At 40.7% G+C, this 18,842-nt stretch overlaps 1 protein-coding gene across 1 annotated transcript in view; it reads right to left on the bottom strand.

Moving 5' to 3' along the window:
• nedd9 (neural precursor cell expressed, developmentally down-regulated 9) overlaps positions 1–18,842 on the bottom strand; it is an 80,651-nt gene that overhangs the window by 31,905 nt on the left and 29,904 nt on the right. The window contains exon 2 of the mRNA XM_041184359.1: positions 10,433–10,903. Coding sequence (XP_041040293.1) covers positions 10,433–10,903 — 471 coding nt within the window. The remainder of the gene's footprint in view (positions 1–10,432; positions 10,904–18,842) is intronic.

The raw sequence follows: 18,842 nt of genomic DNA, 5'->3' as shown, positions 1-18,842 counted from the left end.
TGGAGGATGCATGATAGGCATAGGGACAATGGAAGTGATATGGAAGGGGCATAGGGGTATGGAGGTATATGAGGGAGCATGGAGATATGAGGGGTTGCGTGGCGAAGGCAAAAGGGGCATAATAACCATGTGCAAGACTGGGATGATGTCCCAGTGAACCGAGGTGGGCCGTCTAAGCAGCCAGCCTCGCCATCCGCATGCCTACGTTACCACCTGTTTCTGGGGGCAACATTCTTCAACCCCAATCCCTGTATACTAAAATTTTGCAGGAGCTCCCAGACTTTTAGAAGTCAGGAATGCAATTGCAGGAAATAGCCCAACTCGTGGTTCCCAACTCTTTAAGCGGAAAATCTGGCTCATGGTCTTTCTTGTGGAAACAACCCAGAGGACTATGTAAAGCAGTAGAAGAAATGGGAAGAAAATTAGAAGATAGTAAAGATCTGTGTTCTGGGAACATTTTGTACAGCCCAGAAAATAAGCAATTGTAGCAATTAAGTACAAATTAGCTTGAACAGGTTCGTGTTCAGACTATAAATCTCAAGAGCATCCAGAAAAATAAACTGTAGCTGTAGTATAGACCCAATGATTAAAAACAGAATATTTGAATGAATATTTTGTTTAGCAGGTTGCAAGTAATCATTTTACTGAGTTGGAATATAATAGATATACAACTTATTCCTCTTCTAGAGTAATGCAAAGAAAGTGAACGGAAATACTCAAGTTTAAGGAAAAATAAAAGGAGTTTAAGTTATTGAGGCATTGACACCATTTCTGATGGTTATACATATAATGCTCTGAAGTTGTTGATTTACAAAAGTATTTAAGGAGGAGGGGTACTCATGGTACCATAGAACCATAGAACACTACAGCACAGAAAACAGGCCATTCGGCCCTTCTAGTCTGTGCCGAAATATTATTCCACTAATCCCATTGATCTGCACCCAGTCTACAACCCTCCAGAGCTCTTCCATCCATGTATCTATCCAATTTATTCCTAAAACTTAAGAGTGAGCCTGCATTTACCATGTCAGATGGCAGCTCGTTCCACACTCTCACCACTCTCTAAGTGAAGAAGTTCTCCCTAATGTTCCCCCTAAACCTTTCCCCTTTCACTCTAAAGCCATGTCCTCTCGAGTTTATCTCTCCTAATCTAAGTGGAAAGAGCCTACTCGCATTTACTCTGTCTATACCCCTCATAATTTTGTAAACTTCTATCAAATCTCCCCTCATCCTTTTACACTCCAAGGAATAAAGTCCTAACCTGTCTAATCTTTCCCTGTAACTCAACTCCTTAAGACCCGGCAACATCCTAGTAAATCTTCTCTGCACTCTTTCAATTTTACTGATATCCTTCCTGTAGTTAGGCGACCAGAACTGCACACAATGCTCCAATGTTGGCCTCACCAATGTCTTATACAACCTCACCATAACATCCCAACTCCTATACTCAATAGTTTGATTTATGAAGGCCAGTATGCCAAAAGCTTTCTTTACAACCCTGTCTACCTGTGACGCCACTTTCAGGGAATTATGTATCTGAATTCCCAGATACCTTTGTTCCTCCGCACTCCTCGGTGCCCTACCGTTTACTGTGTATGTCCTACCTTGGTTTGTCCTTCCAAAATGCAACACCTCACAATTTTCTGCATTAAATTCCATCTGCCATTTCCTGGCCCATTTTTCCAGTTGGTCCAGATCCCTCTGCAAGCTTTGAAAGCCTTCCTCGCTGTCCACAACGCCTCCAATCTTAGGGTCATCAGCAAACTTGCTGATCCAATTCACCACATTATCATCCAAATCATTGATATAGACAACAAACAACAATGGTCCCAGCACAGATCCCTGAGGGACACCACTAGTCACAGACCTTCAGTCTGAGAAGCAATCATCTACTACCACTCTCTGTCTTCTCCCACACAGCCAATTTCGAATCCAGTTTACAACCTCTCCATGGACCTTCTGAACTAACGTCCCATGTGGGACCTTGTCAAAGGCCTTACTAAAGTCCATGTAGACAACATCCACAGCCTTTGCTTCATCTACTTTCTTGGTAACCTCCTCGAAAAACTCTACAAAGTTTGTTAAACACGACCTACCACGCACAAAGCCATGCTGACTATCCTTAATCAGCCCTTGGCTGTCCAAATAATTGTATATCCGATCTCTCAGAACACCTTCCAATAATTTACCTACTACTGATGTCAGGCTCACTGGCCTGTATTTACCTGGTTTATTTTTGGAGTTTATTTAAATTGGTGACGTTGTTTCAAATTGTTGAGATGTGGCAGTCAACATCATAAATCATTCTTACATGCACTGGAGTTTGAGGAAGAGAAAACATTTTCCAAAGCTGTGAAGTTTTATTGTGTATAAAAGTACCAACTCAATTCTCCAATGCTGAGAGGGGCATCTGTGACTGCCTCCATTGGTTGGCTATTAAGGTCATAGAAAGACTTGAGCAGTAGGTGCAATGGAACAGCACCACCTGCAAGTCCCCCTGTTAGTGTCAAACAATATACTAATTTGAAAATAAGTCACTGCTTCTTCACTATCACTGTCTCAAATCCTGGAACTCCCTCCCAAAAGCACTCTGGGTCTATATACACCACAAAGACTGTAGTTCAAGGCAGTGGCACACTACCAGCTTCTCAAGTGTAGAGATAGGCAATAAACATCAGCCTTGCCAGCGAAGGCCACATCTAATGAATCAATGAAAAACATTTGCTACCAAAACAAGGGTTCTGTAACTTATTGCACTTCCCTTTCATGCAGGGGTGCCTTAGTCTTTGCCTGATACAACTTTGATTGGAAACTGAGCGGGAAGAAGTAACCTGATTGTGGCATTCACATCTCTTTTCCAAAACTGTGGTTCGGACTCTACACTAGGTTTCACTTGTTCCTTAGCAACAATTAATTAAAAAAAAGAAAACTTGCATTTATATGGTGGCTTTCACAACCTCAGAACGTCAAAATGTTTCACTAGAAAATGCTAAATGAAGTACTAATCTGGTTTTGAGGCCGATTTCATGGGGGATCCCCAGGTTCAATTCTTTGAGAGGAATTCAATGAGTTTGATATAAATGAGAATCAATGACAACATCAGAAAATTTCTTTTCAGTTTCTTACCTCGCTCCAGCATCTTGCCAGAAAAGATTGAATTTTATTTCCTTTCACCTGCAGCCTGGGGTCGGCGCAGCACAGTGGACCTATGGCCTTTCACATAACTGGAGTTAGTACACCACTGTCTGCTTGTAATGTATGAACACAGCAGCCAATTTATGCACACCTATGTCCCACAAACAGCAATGAGAAAATATCAGAGATTGTGCATTTTCAGATCTTGTTTGAGGAATTGTGTTGGCCAGGATACTGGGTCGTCTTTGAAATAGTGCCACGGAATTTTTTACGACCCCTGAGAGAACAAACAGGGCCTCGGTTTATCATCTTACCTGAATGCAAGCACCTTATTCTCTCACAGTACCACGCTGGAGTGTCAGCTAGATTTTGGGCTCAAGTTCCTAGACTTAAGAGGTGAGAGTGCTAACCGCAGAGTCATGACTGAGACTATGAATGGGAGTTATTGGTTTAATATTTCTCCCAGATTTTCCTCTGACTAAACCTTTGACTGTGAAATTGAAACAAGCATTGCATAATGCCCGATTGCATAAAACCTTGCCCATTGGGAGAGGACAGCAAATTGTACGCATGCAGTCACAATTTTCCACTGATTGTAGTCTATGTGAGGTTTCCCACCATGAGGCCTCAGTGGATGAAGCTCTGCATTGGGAGTGTGCAACTAGACAACTAACTTCACTGTGTCAGCAGAAGCAATTTTGATGAAAAAAAGATTTCATTCAATTGCAGTCCATTTGTATTTCAAAACAAATGACAAAGAAATAAGGGGGACAAAAATGAAGTACATAAAGGCCAGAATTTTACATTCGGCATGTGGGTGCGGGCCCGACACGCCTGAGCGTAATATAGCGCACTCACACCATATTTCATTCGGCGGGTGTGCACCGGAGTTGGCTGCACGCTCACCGATAATTGAAAGGCCTGTTAAGGCCATTAACAAGGTAATTAACTTGAAACTTACACTGCCTGTACAACCCAAAAGTTGGCGGGCTGGCAAAAAGGCCAAGTGGCCTTTACATTTTTTAGGAAACCTCATCCACGAGCGGGATAAGGTTTCCTAAAGCAAATACATATTAAATAAAAACTTTTGAGATTAAAAACATGTCCCATCTAATGTCACACAGTCACATGAGGGGATATGTTTTATTAAATTTTTATGGTCTTTATTAATTTTTTTTTAAAAGTGCTTCAACCTCCCTGAGGCAGCTCTGTACCTCAAGGAGATTGAAGCACCCTTTTGCGTGCATGTGTAAACTGAGCACTAGGCCCCTTCTCCCTCCTCCCCCTACCTGCACAGGTAGTGCTGAGTGCTGCTGCTCACAATCCATGCAGGGCGGGCCTTAATCGGCCCACCCGTGTGAAATCGCAGAGCGGATCGCGGGCGACGGTCAGCTTCCCGACTGCCCCCGCCCGCTCCCGCTGAGCCCGCCCGTTGGGGGAACAATTCTGGCCAGAACAGAAATGGCAGAAATGCGCCAGTTAAAATTACATTTACTACTGCAGTCCCGAACTGCAAGAAAGCACCAAGGTTTGACTGGATATGAAATTCAGCCTCCTCTACCTGTTTAACAACGGGAAGGCGTTGGACCGTCTAGCTGAGCTTTAGCAGGAGCTTATACTATTTATTAGCACGGACTCCAGGGGATAAATTGAGAAGTAGAGGTAGGCCCTGAAAGGGAAATGTCTGACCTTTCTGCCAATATAAACTGCAATGAAAATGGAAACTGCTACTTTCCAGCCAAGCATTTCCTGATCAGTCCTCTTGCTGTCTGCTCAGCTTCAATACAAATCACACCACTAATTTAATAAGTAGCTAAGATTATATTTTTTCATCTCTATATCAAATTGGTCAAATTTTTTTCTGCCTTATGTGACTTAAATCACAGATGCTGCAATCCAACATGTTGTTGTCTGTAAAATTAAACATTCTGTCTCTATCCTCCACACCCAAACTCTGCTGCTTTTAGTTACCCAACATTTCATAATTTGCCTAAAGTGAGCCAGGCTGCTCCAGAAAAATAGCAGCTGTGAAGCTGCTTACAGTATTGTACTCTAAACTGCACAAACATTCCACTGTAAATAAAGATTTTAACGTGATTCAGCAGCACTTCAGTGAAATACTAAAAATAAAAAAATGTTACAGTAAACAGAATTACTAAGAGTAAAACTGACTGGGTGGCCCAATTAGCACACCGTCTGTTCACTGAGCCTCGGGTTTGAAGTCAGACTGATGTGAGAGGAGACCCTCATCCAAAGTAACAGCTTCGCTCAGTGATAGCACCCTTACATCTGAAAGTCGTGTCTTCAAAGCGTCAGAACATTTGAGTACATAATCTGGCTGACACCTAAGTGTAATATTGAGACAGGCCTATTTTGTTGGGTGTATAATTTTCCACATGAAATGTTAAAAAGGCTGCAGAAAGCTGCAGCACACAGGGATTTGGGGGACCTTGTGCATGGATCCCAAAAAGCTAACATACAAGTTCAGCAGGTAATAGGGAAGGCAAATGGAATGTTAGCCTTTCTTTCAAAGGGAATGGAGAATAAATATAGGAAAGTCTTGCTAAAACTATACAAGGCACTAGTTAGACCACACCTAGAAAACAATTTTGGCCCTCTTATCTATGGAAAGGTATATTGGCATTGGAGGCAGTCCAGAGAAAGTTCACTAGGTTTATTCCGGGTATGGAAGGATTTTCTTATGAGGATAGGTCGAGTAGGTTGGGCCTATACTCATTGGAGTTTAGAAGAATGAGAAGTGACCTTATTGAAAGATATAAGATTCTTAGGGGGCTTGACACGGTAGATGCTGAGAGGTTGTTTCCCCTTGTGGGAGAGTCTAGGACCAGAGGACATAATCTCAGAGTAAGGGATCGCCCGTTTAAAATATAAATGAAGGGGAATTTCTTCTCTCAGAGGGTAGTCAATTTGTGGAATTCTTTACTGCAGAGGGCTATAGAGGCTGGGTCGTTAAGTAAATTCAAAGTTGAGATAGACAGATTTTTAATCAGTAAGGAAATCAAGGGTTATGGGAAAAGACAGGAAAGTGGAGTTGAGGATTCTCAGATCAGCCATGATCTCATTGAATGGCGGAGCAAACTTGATGGGCCGAATGGCCTACTTCTGCTCGTACGTCTTATGGTCTTAAACTGAGAACTATGTCTGTTCATATGGACTTCAGAAAGTCCCATTATTCAAGGTTCTGCTGTTTCCATCTCCCTTCCAAGGTTAAAGCTGACATTGGTTTGCATGTGGATAATTCAATAATGTCCCAGAACTGATCAGATGGAGAACTGCTGCTAATGGGATTTATACCAAATCACTTTCTATGGGGATCCCAGCAATGCCCTGATCGGTCACATCACATTTCAAGTTCCATATCCAACAATCATCACAAACATCAGTGTGAATGCCATTACAATGTTGCCAGTAATTCTCTTGTTCATAGTCATATCTAAAAGATTCCATTCTGATGCAAGGCAATCTCACTTTGCATAGAAATATCCTTCAACAATAACAAGTTTGTTGTGGTTATACTCAAGCACCATGCAGGTTATTTTTAGTGAAAGTACAATGTTTGACAACAACTAAAGGCACTGGCGAACACCTTTAGAATTAGTAAAGGAACAGTCACAATATATGGCAATATCTTATTTGGTTTAATAAAGAGATGAAGATTTGCATGTATTACCTGTTCTATTCAAATCCTTTATTGGATACTAGCAACTCCCATTTGGTGTCGTTCACAGAGTCGCTGTTTTATAATAATGAGGTTTTATGCCATGAACGAAGCAATGTTAAGATCACTGATTTATTCAATCACTTTTCTCACTTATGATTTGTATATTTGTTATAGACTTGATTTTCCAGACGGGTTTCCCATAAGAATCTGTGAACTTTACTTACGGGGCTTCAGCAGCAGTTACGTGCTTCCATCAAGAACCATAACTAGGCACTAACTCAACCCCTAAGGTTTCCCATACTTTGGGCTGACTCATTCACACTGTCACATGATACTACACAGTATAATAAGCCTTATAGATACAGTCACTACATTCCTTCCCCTTTAATTTTTTTTTACAATTTGTATTTACAAGAACAACTACATTCATGACATTACAAATATATACACGGGTTATGAAATTATCTGGGTGGAACATCGTAGCTCCACAACTTTAGAATCTCTTACAGAATCTTCATTTACTGAAACAGCAGCAACATCAGGTACCTCCTTAGGCACAGGCAGCTCAGTGTTATCCACTCCGACAGAGACATCTGGTATGTCTATCCTTGGTTGATCAATCACAACGGGGGGCCACAGGCTCTACAATGGTTACAGGTGAAGCATCGGTTTGTTGGGGTAGCTCCCTTCTCAAATGAACCTAGTGTTTTCGGGTGATCTAGCCCTCCACTCCTACGTGGTACAACAATGGTCTGGTCACAGAAACTATCACACTAGGTAACCAGCTCGATCCTGAGGATAAGATACTTGTACAACTTGGCAGCTTGTTTGCTGTTAACTTATAATCCCTATAGATACGGATGGTCTTATCTGGTATCAAGACAGGGACTATGGGTGCTGCCCATTCCAAAAATTGAACCAGCTGAATAATACCCAGCTTCTCTAAATGGTTTAATTCAGTGTCAACCTTCTCTCTCAGGGCATAAGGCACAGGACTGGCTTTAAAAAAATGAGGAGTTGCTTCAGAGTCAACATAGATCTTAGCCTGCAGGCCCTTGATTTTCCCCAGTTCCTCTCGAAAGTCCTCATCATATTTCTTTAGCAATTCTGGCAGTCCTCCAGCTCTCTGCTGGAAAATGTCAGACTAATTTAGTTTAATTTATTTTAACCAATCACAACCTAGAAGACATGGTCCTTCACATACCACTACAATCATGTGGAGCTGTGCTGTCTGGTGCTTGTAATAAACAGGTACAGTGGTAATACCTTTCACTTATATGACTTCACCAGTATACATTTTCAATTTGGCTGAAGTTTGCTCCATATTCAATTGTTGAGTGCCTTTGTTTAAATATTTGAATGTGTGATCCCCCACTACAGTGGCTGATGCACCAGTATCCACTTCCATAATCGAAAGGTTTTCCATTGACCTGCAGAGTTAACGGTGATTGGCTCCATTTTCCTTACTTTCACATCAAATACAGAATAAGCATTGGAATTAGTGGTTTCCGGTTCTTCCACATCATGTACTTTGATCAGTTTAGTTTGCTGCCTGGGAGTTTGTCTCAATCTTGCTTTACGTTATTGTCATAAAAGAAGTCACATACTGAAACAATGGCACTCCACCTCTTAAAACACTAAGTTTCAGAGATATAGTTACTTCCACATCAGCAACAGTTTATTTTCAGGTTTGCTACTAAGCTGTCTCCTGCATATTTTTAAATTTTCGGGTAGCAGGGACTGTCTCCTACTTCATAGCTGACTCCCTGGTTTTCGCACCACGCCCGGAGATTTGTTCCTGCCCCAACTGGAAAATGACGCCATTTTGTACACCCTGTAAGGCTGCGAATCCCGGTCAGTGCTTTCCATCGTAAGCACTATTTCCAATGCTCTTTTAAAATCAATATTTACTTCAGCTAATGACAGTCGTTGAATGGCATCATCATGCACCCTGCAGACGAAATGATCCCTTAACATATCGGTTAGGGTCTCCCCACAGTCACAATGTTCAGTTAGTGGTCTCAACTTTGCTACGTACGTTGCTAAGGTCTACCCCGGCGCTTTCACATTAAATCTGAACCTCTGCATGATTTAGGAGGGTTTGGGTTGAAAATAACCCTTTACAAGTGATACTACTCGGTACAATAAGTCTTAAAGCTACAATCACTACATTCCTTAAAGCTACAGTTACTACAACATTCAGTCCTGATTTCGGCTGCTCTATTTTCAACAATTAACAAAATGTGATAGCTGAAATGTGGCACTTGAACTGTAACAGGAAGGAACCAAGATGCTTACAAGAAGCTTGTGCTGCAGATAGGACCTTCTTATATATTACAGATGTATGATGAGCCTTGCTTCTGATCTACATTGCTACTTAAATATGATTAATGTTATTGACAAAAATTATTTCAAATTTCCAACATCTGCAGTATTTTGCTATTACTAACAAAATAGTTTACAACTTTCAGTTAATATCTTGTGTTAAAGAAATTTTCAAATTAACATGCAACAGACATTTCAACAGCAGCCATATAAACTTCAGACCTCAGTTTCTTCTTCCTTATATTGTACAATTGTGCACTGACCACTTGCTCTGGCACCAAAGTAATCATGGAATATCTCAGAACAGAAACAAACCAGTCATTCAGCCCATCTAACCTGTGCTGATGCATCTCTTCACATAAACCAATTGTTGTAATCCTAATCCTCTGCTTGCCTTTGATACTGTATCCATTGTTGTTCCAGGACATAAGTAAAGAAAGCCCCAAAGTTTTGTGTCAGTTAAATATTAACATGGTTAGTACTGCACTACATCAGTGAGTTAGTGGTGAACGCCATCAAGCACTAACCTCTGCAGGTATTGCACCGTCTTTTAAGAAAAATCTGTAGCTTATCATTAACACAACATCACCAAAGCACTGTTAGACCAGGAACAGACATACTTGTTCATTGGCTGTAAGTTCGTGTGGAATTGCTTTTTTGCAGTCAGAAGTCCAAAATTATTCACCATTGGTTCAGGCAGCTTGTCCAGTGAACCAGGAAGGTTGTTGGATTAATCCCTCACGACACTGAATTGCTCTTAACTAAAGAGATACTGCACTTTACCTTGACACTCTGCTTTAAAGAGATGGAAACACCTAGGATTCCTATTCTCATCATTGCCCAGGGACCTCTGCTGAAACACATGTTCAATAATGCCATAGGGCAAGGGCAGGATTGATTTTGACTGAAACATTCCCTGCAGTTGAATCGTTTTCTGACACAGAAAGCTGGGGCATGTTGCACTGATGGCTTACCTATTACCCAATGGGGTAGATTTTCAACTTTAAAATGAAAATAGGGCAATTTATTTAAGGGGTGGCTGAACAGCAATGTCAGTTTTACACCCTGTTGGCAAGTTGAAAACCACCCCAAAAGATTTCTGCAGAAAGGAAGGAAAAAACTGGTGCAAAACAGGGTGGAAAACTCTGCAAAACAATATGGTAGGCTGGCCGAGATTGTTGCAGTAGAAACCAGAAATAGATTTCATGTTTCTTTGTGCCAGCATAGGAATGCATAAAGTGGAGAATCCTGTACTATGAAGTAAACTCAAAATGAATTAGAGAAACCTACCTTACTTGTAGGAGGGACACTATCAGCCCCCCAAGCATTCCTCTGTATAGATGGTGGCACTTGATAGATCTCATGGCCTTGTGCAGCTTGGCCTGATGCAGTGGGAGGCACCTGATATATGTTCTGACTTAGGTGTGAAGGGGGTACTTGGTAAATAGGATCTCGAAAAGAACTTCCACAGCCAGAAGAGCCTTGCAGGCTTGGGGGTACTTGATAGATGCCTTGCTGAAGTGACTGCTGTGTTGCCACAGAGGAAGAGGGTTCATTTGGGGAGCTGTCATAAATTGGCCCAACAAGAAGTTTGAGGCGGTTGCCAGGCGCAATGCCCTGTCGTCCATGCAGTGAGCAAAGCCACCATCCTTCTAACCCGCCAGTGTTCTGTTCAATCACCATCAGTATATCCCCTTTGCGAAAAGATAGCTCCTCAGGAGATTCTGGTGCATTGTCGTATAAAGCTTTGGCCATAAGATTCTAGAGAAGAAAAAACAAGCTATTAGTGTTAGGAACAAGAAAGACATGGAAAATTGTCAAAATGTATAAAAGTCTGAGACACAACTATTCAAACAATGAGTCACATGATGCTGTCCAAACCCTGATGACTTGCCCAGGCAGTTCACTGAAACCCTATTTGGTCCCATATTTGTTTAGGACGTTGTTACACTTTAAAACAGAAACTGCCCTTCAGGTGCACTGTTTTGTAGTTATAGGTGGGGACAAATGTTCAAAATTATGAAGATAAAGTAGATAGGGAGAAACTGCTTTCATTGGCAAGGGGGCCAGTAACAGAAGACATTGATTTAAGACAATTAAAAGAAGTAGGGAGGTGGGGGGTTCCAGGGGAAAAGCTCTGCAGGAATTCACCAAGGCTTTTCAACAGAGCCTTCCAAACCCACAACCACTACCATCTAGAAGGACGAGGGCAGCAGATAGATGGGAACAGCACCACCTGGAAGTTCCCCTCCAAGTCACTTACCATCCTAACTTGGAAATATATCGTCATTCCTTCACTGTCGCTGGGTCAAAATCCTGGAACTCCCTTCATAACAGCACTGTGGGTGTATCTACACCACATGGACTGCAGTGGTTCAAGAAGGCAGCTCACCACCACCTTCTCAAGGGCAATTAGGGATGGGCAATAAATGCTGGGCCAGCCAGCGAAGCCCAGATCCCGTGAATGAAAGAAAATGTTTTTAACAATGAGGAGAATGTTTTATGTTGCAGCAACTTATTATGATCAGAAAGAATAATGGAAGCAGATTCAATCTTTACTTTCAAAGGGGGACTGAATAGATACTTAAAAAGAAATTTGCAGGTGTGGGACTTATTGGATAGAGCAAACACAAACATGATAGGCCAAACGGTCACCTTCTGTGCTATAGGATTCTATGAATATTGCAGCTACGATTCTGCACTCCACAGTCTAGCAAGGCTTTGCATTGACTGCCTTTTAGCACCTAGAGAAAACAACACCTACACGCATGTACAACCTGGCTATATCTTGATAACTTGCTGAGCCATTGAAATTTATATTGCTTTATTCCCCATCTCTCTAGAGTTCTTCCTGGCATCCTGGCTAATATTTATTCCTCACCCAATGCCAACCGAAAATATTATTTGGTAATTATCATAATTCTGTTTGTAGGACCTTGTGTGCACATTGGCTGCTGCGTTTCCTGTGTTACAACAGTCTTGTGTTACAAACTTCAAAAAAAATATTTAATTGACTCTAAAACACTGAGATGCCCTGAGGTACTCAGAGCTGCTATATAAATATGGATCTTTTCTTTTCTGTAGATGTCCATTTTCTGCATTTTAGCATTTAATCCAGACTCCAATGATACAACAGTGACGAAACTTCAAAAAAAAATTTAATTAACTCTAAAACACTGAGATGCCCGGAGGTACTGACAGCTGCTAGATAAACATGGATCTTTCCTTCTCTGTAGACATCCATTTTCTGCATTTTAGCATTTAATCCAGACTCCCTGTAAATTATTTAACTCATAGAAAAGCAAAAGTATCTATTTGCTGGCTGTCTTTTGAGAATAAGGTTTGGATTACAGACAAATAGACTGCATAATCTGCCCAACATAGCTGCAGTCTATGCCCCATTTGATATTATTAGTTGCTCCAAATGCTACAGTTAAGAAAATGCAATGATTTGACTTTGCTGCTCTTGTATTCTTTCAAAAGGTTTAATAAATCTAAAAATAAACAAAGGTGCATTTCCACAAGAACATCTTCAGTATGAAATAGCTTCATTACAATTGAAGTGTAAATGCTGCCTCAACAATATAATGGGGTTGAGTGACGCTCCCAAAGAAGGAATCTCACTCTAATTCATCCCAGGGACATGTTGGATCTCAGCTCTAAGTGCAATGAAAACTGCTTGCAGTTGCTACACAGGCTCTCCTTTTCTCGCCACCTCACAGCTGATCGAAGAAAGTGTGTTAAAAATGTGTTTTAACTCCCGAGTGCTGTAAATGACAGGAACAGACACATGACAGGTTTTCTCGTAAGTTTTAAAAGAAAGATAAACGTTTATTATTCAACACCTGAACAAATATGCAATCACACCAACTCGCACACTGAGAGATACACACACATACACTCAAGAAAAGATTGTGAATATAAAAGTAGCATGCATCTAGGTGTTAAGAGTTGAAGAGTTCTTTGTCACACTTGCTTTTCTCTGGGGTGTAGACTTGAAATGATATAGACCTTGTATTCCTTTTTTTTGCTCCACTGAAGTAAAGAAAGAGTCTGGAGGTTTAAGAAGATGAATTCACTGTTGTTTATTATTTGCAATAGCAAATTTCTCTTGTTCCACTCCAGTTAAGGTGCAATATTTAAGCCCTGTAGTGAAACCCTGGTCCAGTTAGTCAGGTGGGGAGGTTAAGGTCGACCTTAATTTCTGCCTACTGGTGTTTCTTAGGCAGGGTCTCATTCTTTTGCTGGTCTAGATGTTTCTTCTCTGTCTGGTCCAAAAATGTGCTTTGTTAAATCTCTTCTTCAGAAACCTAGAATCTGTCATTGACTAGAGCATCTTTTACCATTGTCCTCACAAATAGTTTCTGATGGCTAGGCCATTGTCAAACAATGGAGTCTGAATATCATCTATTCACATACCATTGTGATAAAAATGGGGCTTTTCACACCCATTCTCTGGATTTCACCTTTGGAGTTGAGGAGCCTGCAAACAGTATTGTGAAACCAGTTTTTCAAATGAATTGGAGAAGTGCAACCATTTACCACGGAAAGAGTCATTTGCATTTTAATAACATCGTTAATACTTCCCCAGACATGAAGATTAGTTCAAAGGGATCTTGTAGTTTCATTTGTATTGGCAGGAAAGAAAAGGTCACCTGACTTCTTGACTCCATTTTATTTTAAAGCAAAGTGTCTATTTTGAGTTTATACTTCTCAAGTCCATATTGTACAAGCATACAAAACAGAAAAAGGAGGTACTTTTGGCATAATTTTAGTTCAAATTAAGCAACTGTGAATTAAGTAATTGTGAGTTAAGAGGAATAGGCTGTATTACTGGCAACAACTACTTGGTACCATTCAGCAAATCAAGAACTGGCAGGGGCAGAGAAACATGTTTAATTTTGGAAAAGTGTCAGTCTATTATGAGGCTTCACAGACTTAGTGGATCCCTTTTCACTTCTCTTTTAGGGAATCTATCCTTGTACCTCTTTAATTCCACAACACAGTCACATTTCTTTCAGCTTGGTGCTTTCACTGTTGTATACACACCTCACACTGCAGAACAAGTCACCAAGAGCCCTTATGACTTGCTGCACTAAATCTTGCTTTGGCATTTCACAAAGATCTCATTCTGTAAACAAAACTGCAAAGGATCTGCCAAATTAGAGTCCTGAACAACAGAGTCTAAAGGGAGAAACTGCTACCTCAAGACTTGGAGAGCAAAGGACAGGCTGCTGACGTCACTGAAAATGATGCTTGATCCCTTAAACCCTTCTCACTGTCATGCCTTTTAACAGTTTCAAATGTCATCCTACACCCTATAAACAAACATGAGCGTTTTACAGGTCAAAACCTACCGTCTTTACACTGACAAAAGATGTCTGTTGGTTTCCTGGGAAACATTACCATTTAGCCAATTTTAATCTTGTTGTGGTATGCTGACAAGATGATGAGAACAATATACGCATCAAGGTAAAAGTTACAATGGTCAGAGAGATTTATCACCAAGATGAAGGAACTCATTGCCTGCCTGCTACACAGTGTGGGGAGAGAAAAATTCTACTCAAACTCCTTCACAGTCAACTTGCTTTTTGTCTTATTTTTAAACCCCTTAATAGCAAATCATCATTGGCATATACATGGGAATTCTTTCTTGCTTGCTTGCTTTGTAATCGCAGATGTTTCAAAGTAGTTCACAGCCAATTAATATTTTGAGGTACTCACTGTGGCTGTATAGGCAAACATGACAATTCATTTACGCACAGCAAATTGCACAAGAGGCTAATAGTTATTTGGTTGAGTAGAATGTGGGAGAGATGTTGGCCAGGGCACAAGGTGAACTCCTCTGCTTTTCTTTGACTAGCACCAATCTACTTTTTAGCAGAGATGGCAGATGAATCCTCAGTTTTATATCTCTTCTGAAAAACAGCCCTCTGACAATGCAGCACCCAATTAGTATTGAACTTGAACACCAGCCTAAAATATGTACTCAGTGCCTAGAGCAGCACTTGGAACTCCAGGCCTTTGGCCAACTAGGCAACAGCAATCAGTAAATGGAAGGACGTGAGTCTAATGTTCTATTTCCAACTGTGGCGACCTTTGACCTGGGCACAGTACAGGAAAAGCTGTAATTTCTTTAAAATGTCAGTGAATCCGTAATTTGTTATTGTTTTGCAGAATGTTTGAAAATGACTTTTAAAAGTTTGCATCAATTGTAAATTGATTGATTGTAATTTTCTTGGACAATAAGAAATTTCGGTCCATGTAACCTGGTGACCCCTGACCTGCAAGCAGTACCAGCAAGAAGGAAATTTTGACCAGGAGCCATGTGGCTACAGACAAAGGAGACGTACAGGCACAAAGGAGAATTGCAAGCAGAGGAGCTGGAGGGTGAAGGCGATCAGTGCACATATGCAGACACAAAGAGAAAGCAGACAGAGGCAGAAAGAGGAACACAGAGTTCTTGTGAGGAGAAAAAGCAAATTCCTCTCAGAGAGAGGTCAGTTTTTCTGTTTGGCAGAAAAGGAGACAACAGCTCTTGGAGGTACTGTGTCACCTGGCCAAAACAGTCTAAAATCTGGAAAGCTATCTAAATAGCTGAGAGATGCGAAAGAGTTGGCTATTTTCTCAGAAGTGCCAAATTGTTAACCAGGATGTTATTGGCTGGTCAGTTGAAAAGGAACTGCTACACCATGAGGACCGCAAAGCCAAGAATTAGTTAGGTCAGCTCTCTTTACTTCCATCGGTATAACTGGAATGTAATTTGATAACATTTTTTCTGAATTCAAAAACTTGTGAAGGATAACTGTATTGTACTAACATTTCATGTTTGACTATGAATTTTCTGTTCTCAAGTGTTATAACTGCAGGCAAAGAACAGACAGTGCAGAACAGGTTTTTGAATTCAAACTTTTCACAATGATATGACAATTTCTGTCAGTTCATAATAGACACAACATGGCCAAATGTTATGACTGGACGTAACTGGTGGTGTGCCTCAGCTGTAACATGCAGTTGTAAATTCAGCCCTAATATTTAAATTTACATCAAGGCCATAAGGCTGTGAATGGTAGTTGGAAAACAATGTGTTTAAGAAAGATCCAAGCAGAGTCATTTAAAAATATATATATCAATGAGGAACTTTAATTTCAGTTTAACAGGCATGTGTATGTGTGTCACTTGTTGTTGCCTAACCTGTCCTCTGCATTCCATGGCTTATGCCATCATTAATCGGCTAAGTCAGAATTAGTAAAAAAAAATGGGTCAGCATGTCTATGGTAAATTAATTTAATTGCTTTACTGTCTTCAGGAAAATCAAAATTGGGGAAATGCACCAACACAAAAAAAATATTGGTTTTCCAATTACATTGGCACTTTGTATTCTGCTGTCTGCTGTTGCACCACACTTTATGCAAATATTGGTAGGAATAACCCTAATAGAAAATGGTTATTGTTGATAATAGAAGAAGCCTGCTATGCAGAGCAGGCTAATGAGATGTTATCACAAGAAATTAATTCAGAACACTCCCTATCATTACAATGGGGGATTTAGCATCTAAAAATATTGGATGACAACTCTGTCATCAGGGAATTATACTACTGTTGGTGACTTTTCATGCAGAATTGCATTTTGGCTTAGAAAAAACTAAAGATTGGCAGGAGAAATAACTTGGAATTCTTTGCCTGGATTGACTGGTGGGAAAGGTTATGCTCATGGCTTTATATGGGATTCTACACATAGCTGTCAGTTGACCAAAGGGTCATCCAGATTTTTCAAAGGCCGAGAAAAGTATTCTAACCCTTGGATTCTACAGAATATAATTGAGAAATGTTACACAGGGAATTTTGATCTTAACGATCTGAGGAGGATGTTTTTAGTTGGCGCAATGATCTAATGAGGTAAACATTATATCACCGTATCCCCATGGAGGTAACCAGGGGTGATTGAGAGATACCAGTGGGGAGCTACCTAGCAGGAAACACAGGTCAGTGACAGGACCGCTATACGGTTGGGAATCGGGAATCACACAATCACTGGCAACATCATTAGTAGGTTGGAATTGGGAAAGCTATGGAACCTAAAAAGTTGCAGTTCAGATGGAAATAAATCTTTTCAGTAAAACTTAAACTTCCTGGCCAATATTTTACTATTAGAACATAAGAAATAGGAACAGGAGGAGACCATTCGGCCCCTCGAGTCTGCTCCACCATTCAATAAGATCATGGCTGATCTTCTTGTGTTTCAATTTCCACATTTCCATCTAACCCTGATAATCTTCGTTTCCCTTGCCTAACAAGATTCTCTCTACCTCTGCCTTAAAAATATTCAATGACCCCGCCTCCACCACCTTCTGAGGCAAAGAATTCCAAAGCCGCACAATCCTCCAAGAGAAAGAAATTCTCCTAATCTCTGTCCTAAAAGGGTGACCCCTAATTTTAAAACGGTGCCCCCTAGTGCCGGACTCACCCACAAGGGGAAACATCCTTTCGACGTCCACCTTGTCAAGGCTGTTCAGGATCTTGTATACTTCAATCAAATCACTCCTCACTCTTCTAAACTCTTTCTTAGACAGCCCACTCTTTCCAGGTATCATCTAGTAAACTTCCTTTGAAGCACCTCCAATGCATTTACATCCTTCCTTAAATAAGGAGACCAAAACTGCACACAGTACTAGAGGTGCAGTCTCACCAATGGCCTGTATAATTGAAACAAAACATCCTTACTTTCATGTTCAATCCCTCTCATAATAAAGGATAGCATTCCATTACTTTCTTAATTACTTGCTGTACCTGCATACTAACTTTTTGTGACTCATGTACTAGAACACCTAGATCCCTCTGCACCTCAGAATTATGCAGCCGTTCTCTATTTAAGTAACTCTCTGCTTTTTTGTTCTTCCTGCCAAAGTGAACAACTTCACATTTTCCCACATTAAGCTCCATTTGCCAGATCTTTGCCCACTCACTAAACCTATCTATATCCATTTGCAACCTCATGTCCTCTTCAAAACATACTTTCCTATCTACCTTTATGTCATCTGCAAATTTAGCTACCATGCCTTCACCCCCCTCATCTAAGTCATTGATGTAAATCGTAAAAGGTTGAGGCCCCAGTACAGATCCCTGTGGGACTCCACTCGTCACATCCTGCCAATCAGAGAAAGACCCATTTATGCATATTGTCTGCTTTCTGCTGTCAGCTAATCTTCTATTCATGCTAATATGTTACCCGATACACCATCAGCTTTTATTTTCCGTAATAATCTTTGATGGGGCACCTTATCAAATGTCTTCTGGAAATCCAAGTACAGTACGTCTACAGGCTCCCCTTTATCCACAACAAATGTTACTCCTTCATAAAACTCCAATAAATTGGTTAAACATGATCTTCCTTTCACAAAACCACACTGACTCTTTCCTATTGCCTTCAGCTCTTCTAGGTGCCCAGCTATAACCTGCTTAATGATCGATTCTAATAACTTCCCCATGACAGACATCAAGTTAACTGGCCTATAGTTTCCTGCTTTCTGTCTCCCTCCCTTCTTGAATAGAGGGGTTATATTTGCTACTTTCCAATCTGATAGAACCTTTCCAGAATCTAGCGAATTTTGCAAAATTAACACCAGTGCATCGACTACCTCATTAGTCACCTCTTTTAAGACCCTAGGATGTAGTCCATCGGGACCTGGAGACTTGCCAG

The sequence above is a fragment of the Carcharodon carcharias genome, chromosome 3, assembly GCF_017639515.1.
Source record: "Carcharodon carcharias isolate sCarCar2 chromosome 3, sCarCar2.pri, whole genome shotgun sequence".
NCBI lineage: Eukaryota > Metazoa > Chordata > Chondrichthyes > Lamniformes > Lamnidae > Carcharodon > Carcharodon carcharias.
Note: the sequence above shows the minus strand (reverse complement) of the source record. Positions and strands in the feature narration are given on the sequence as shown.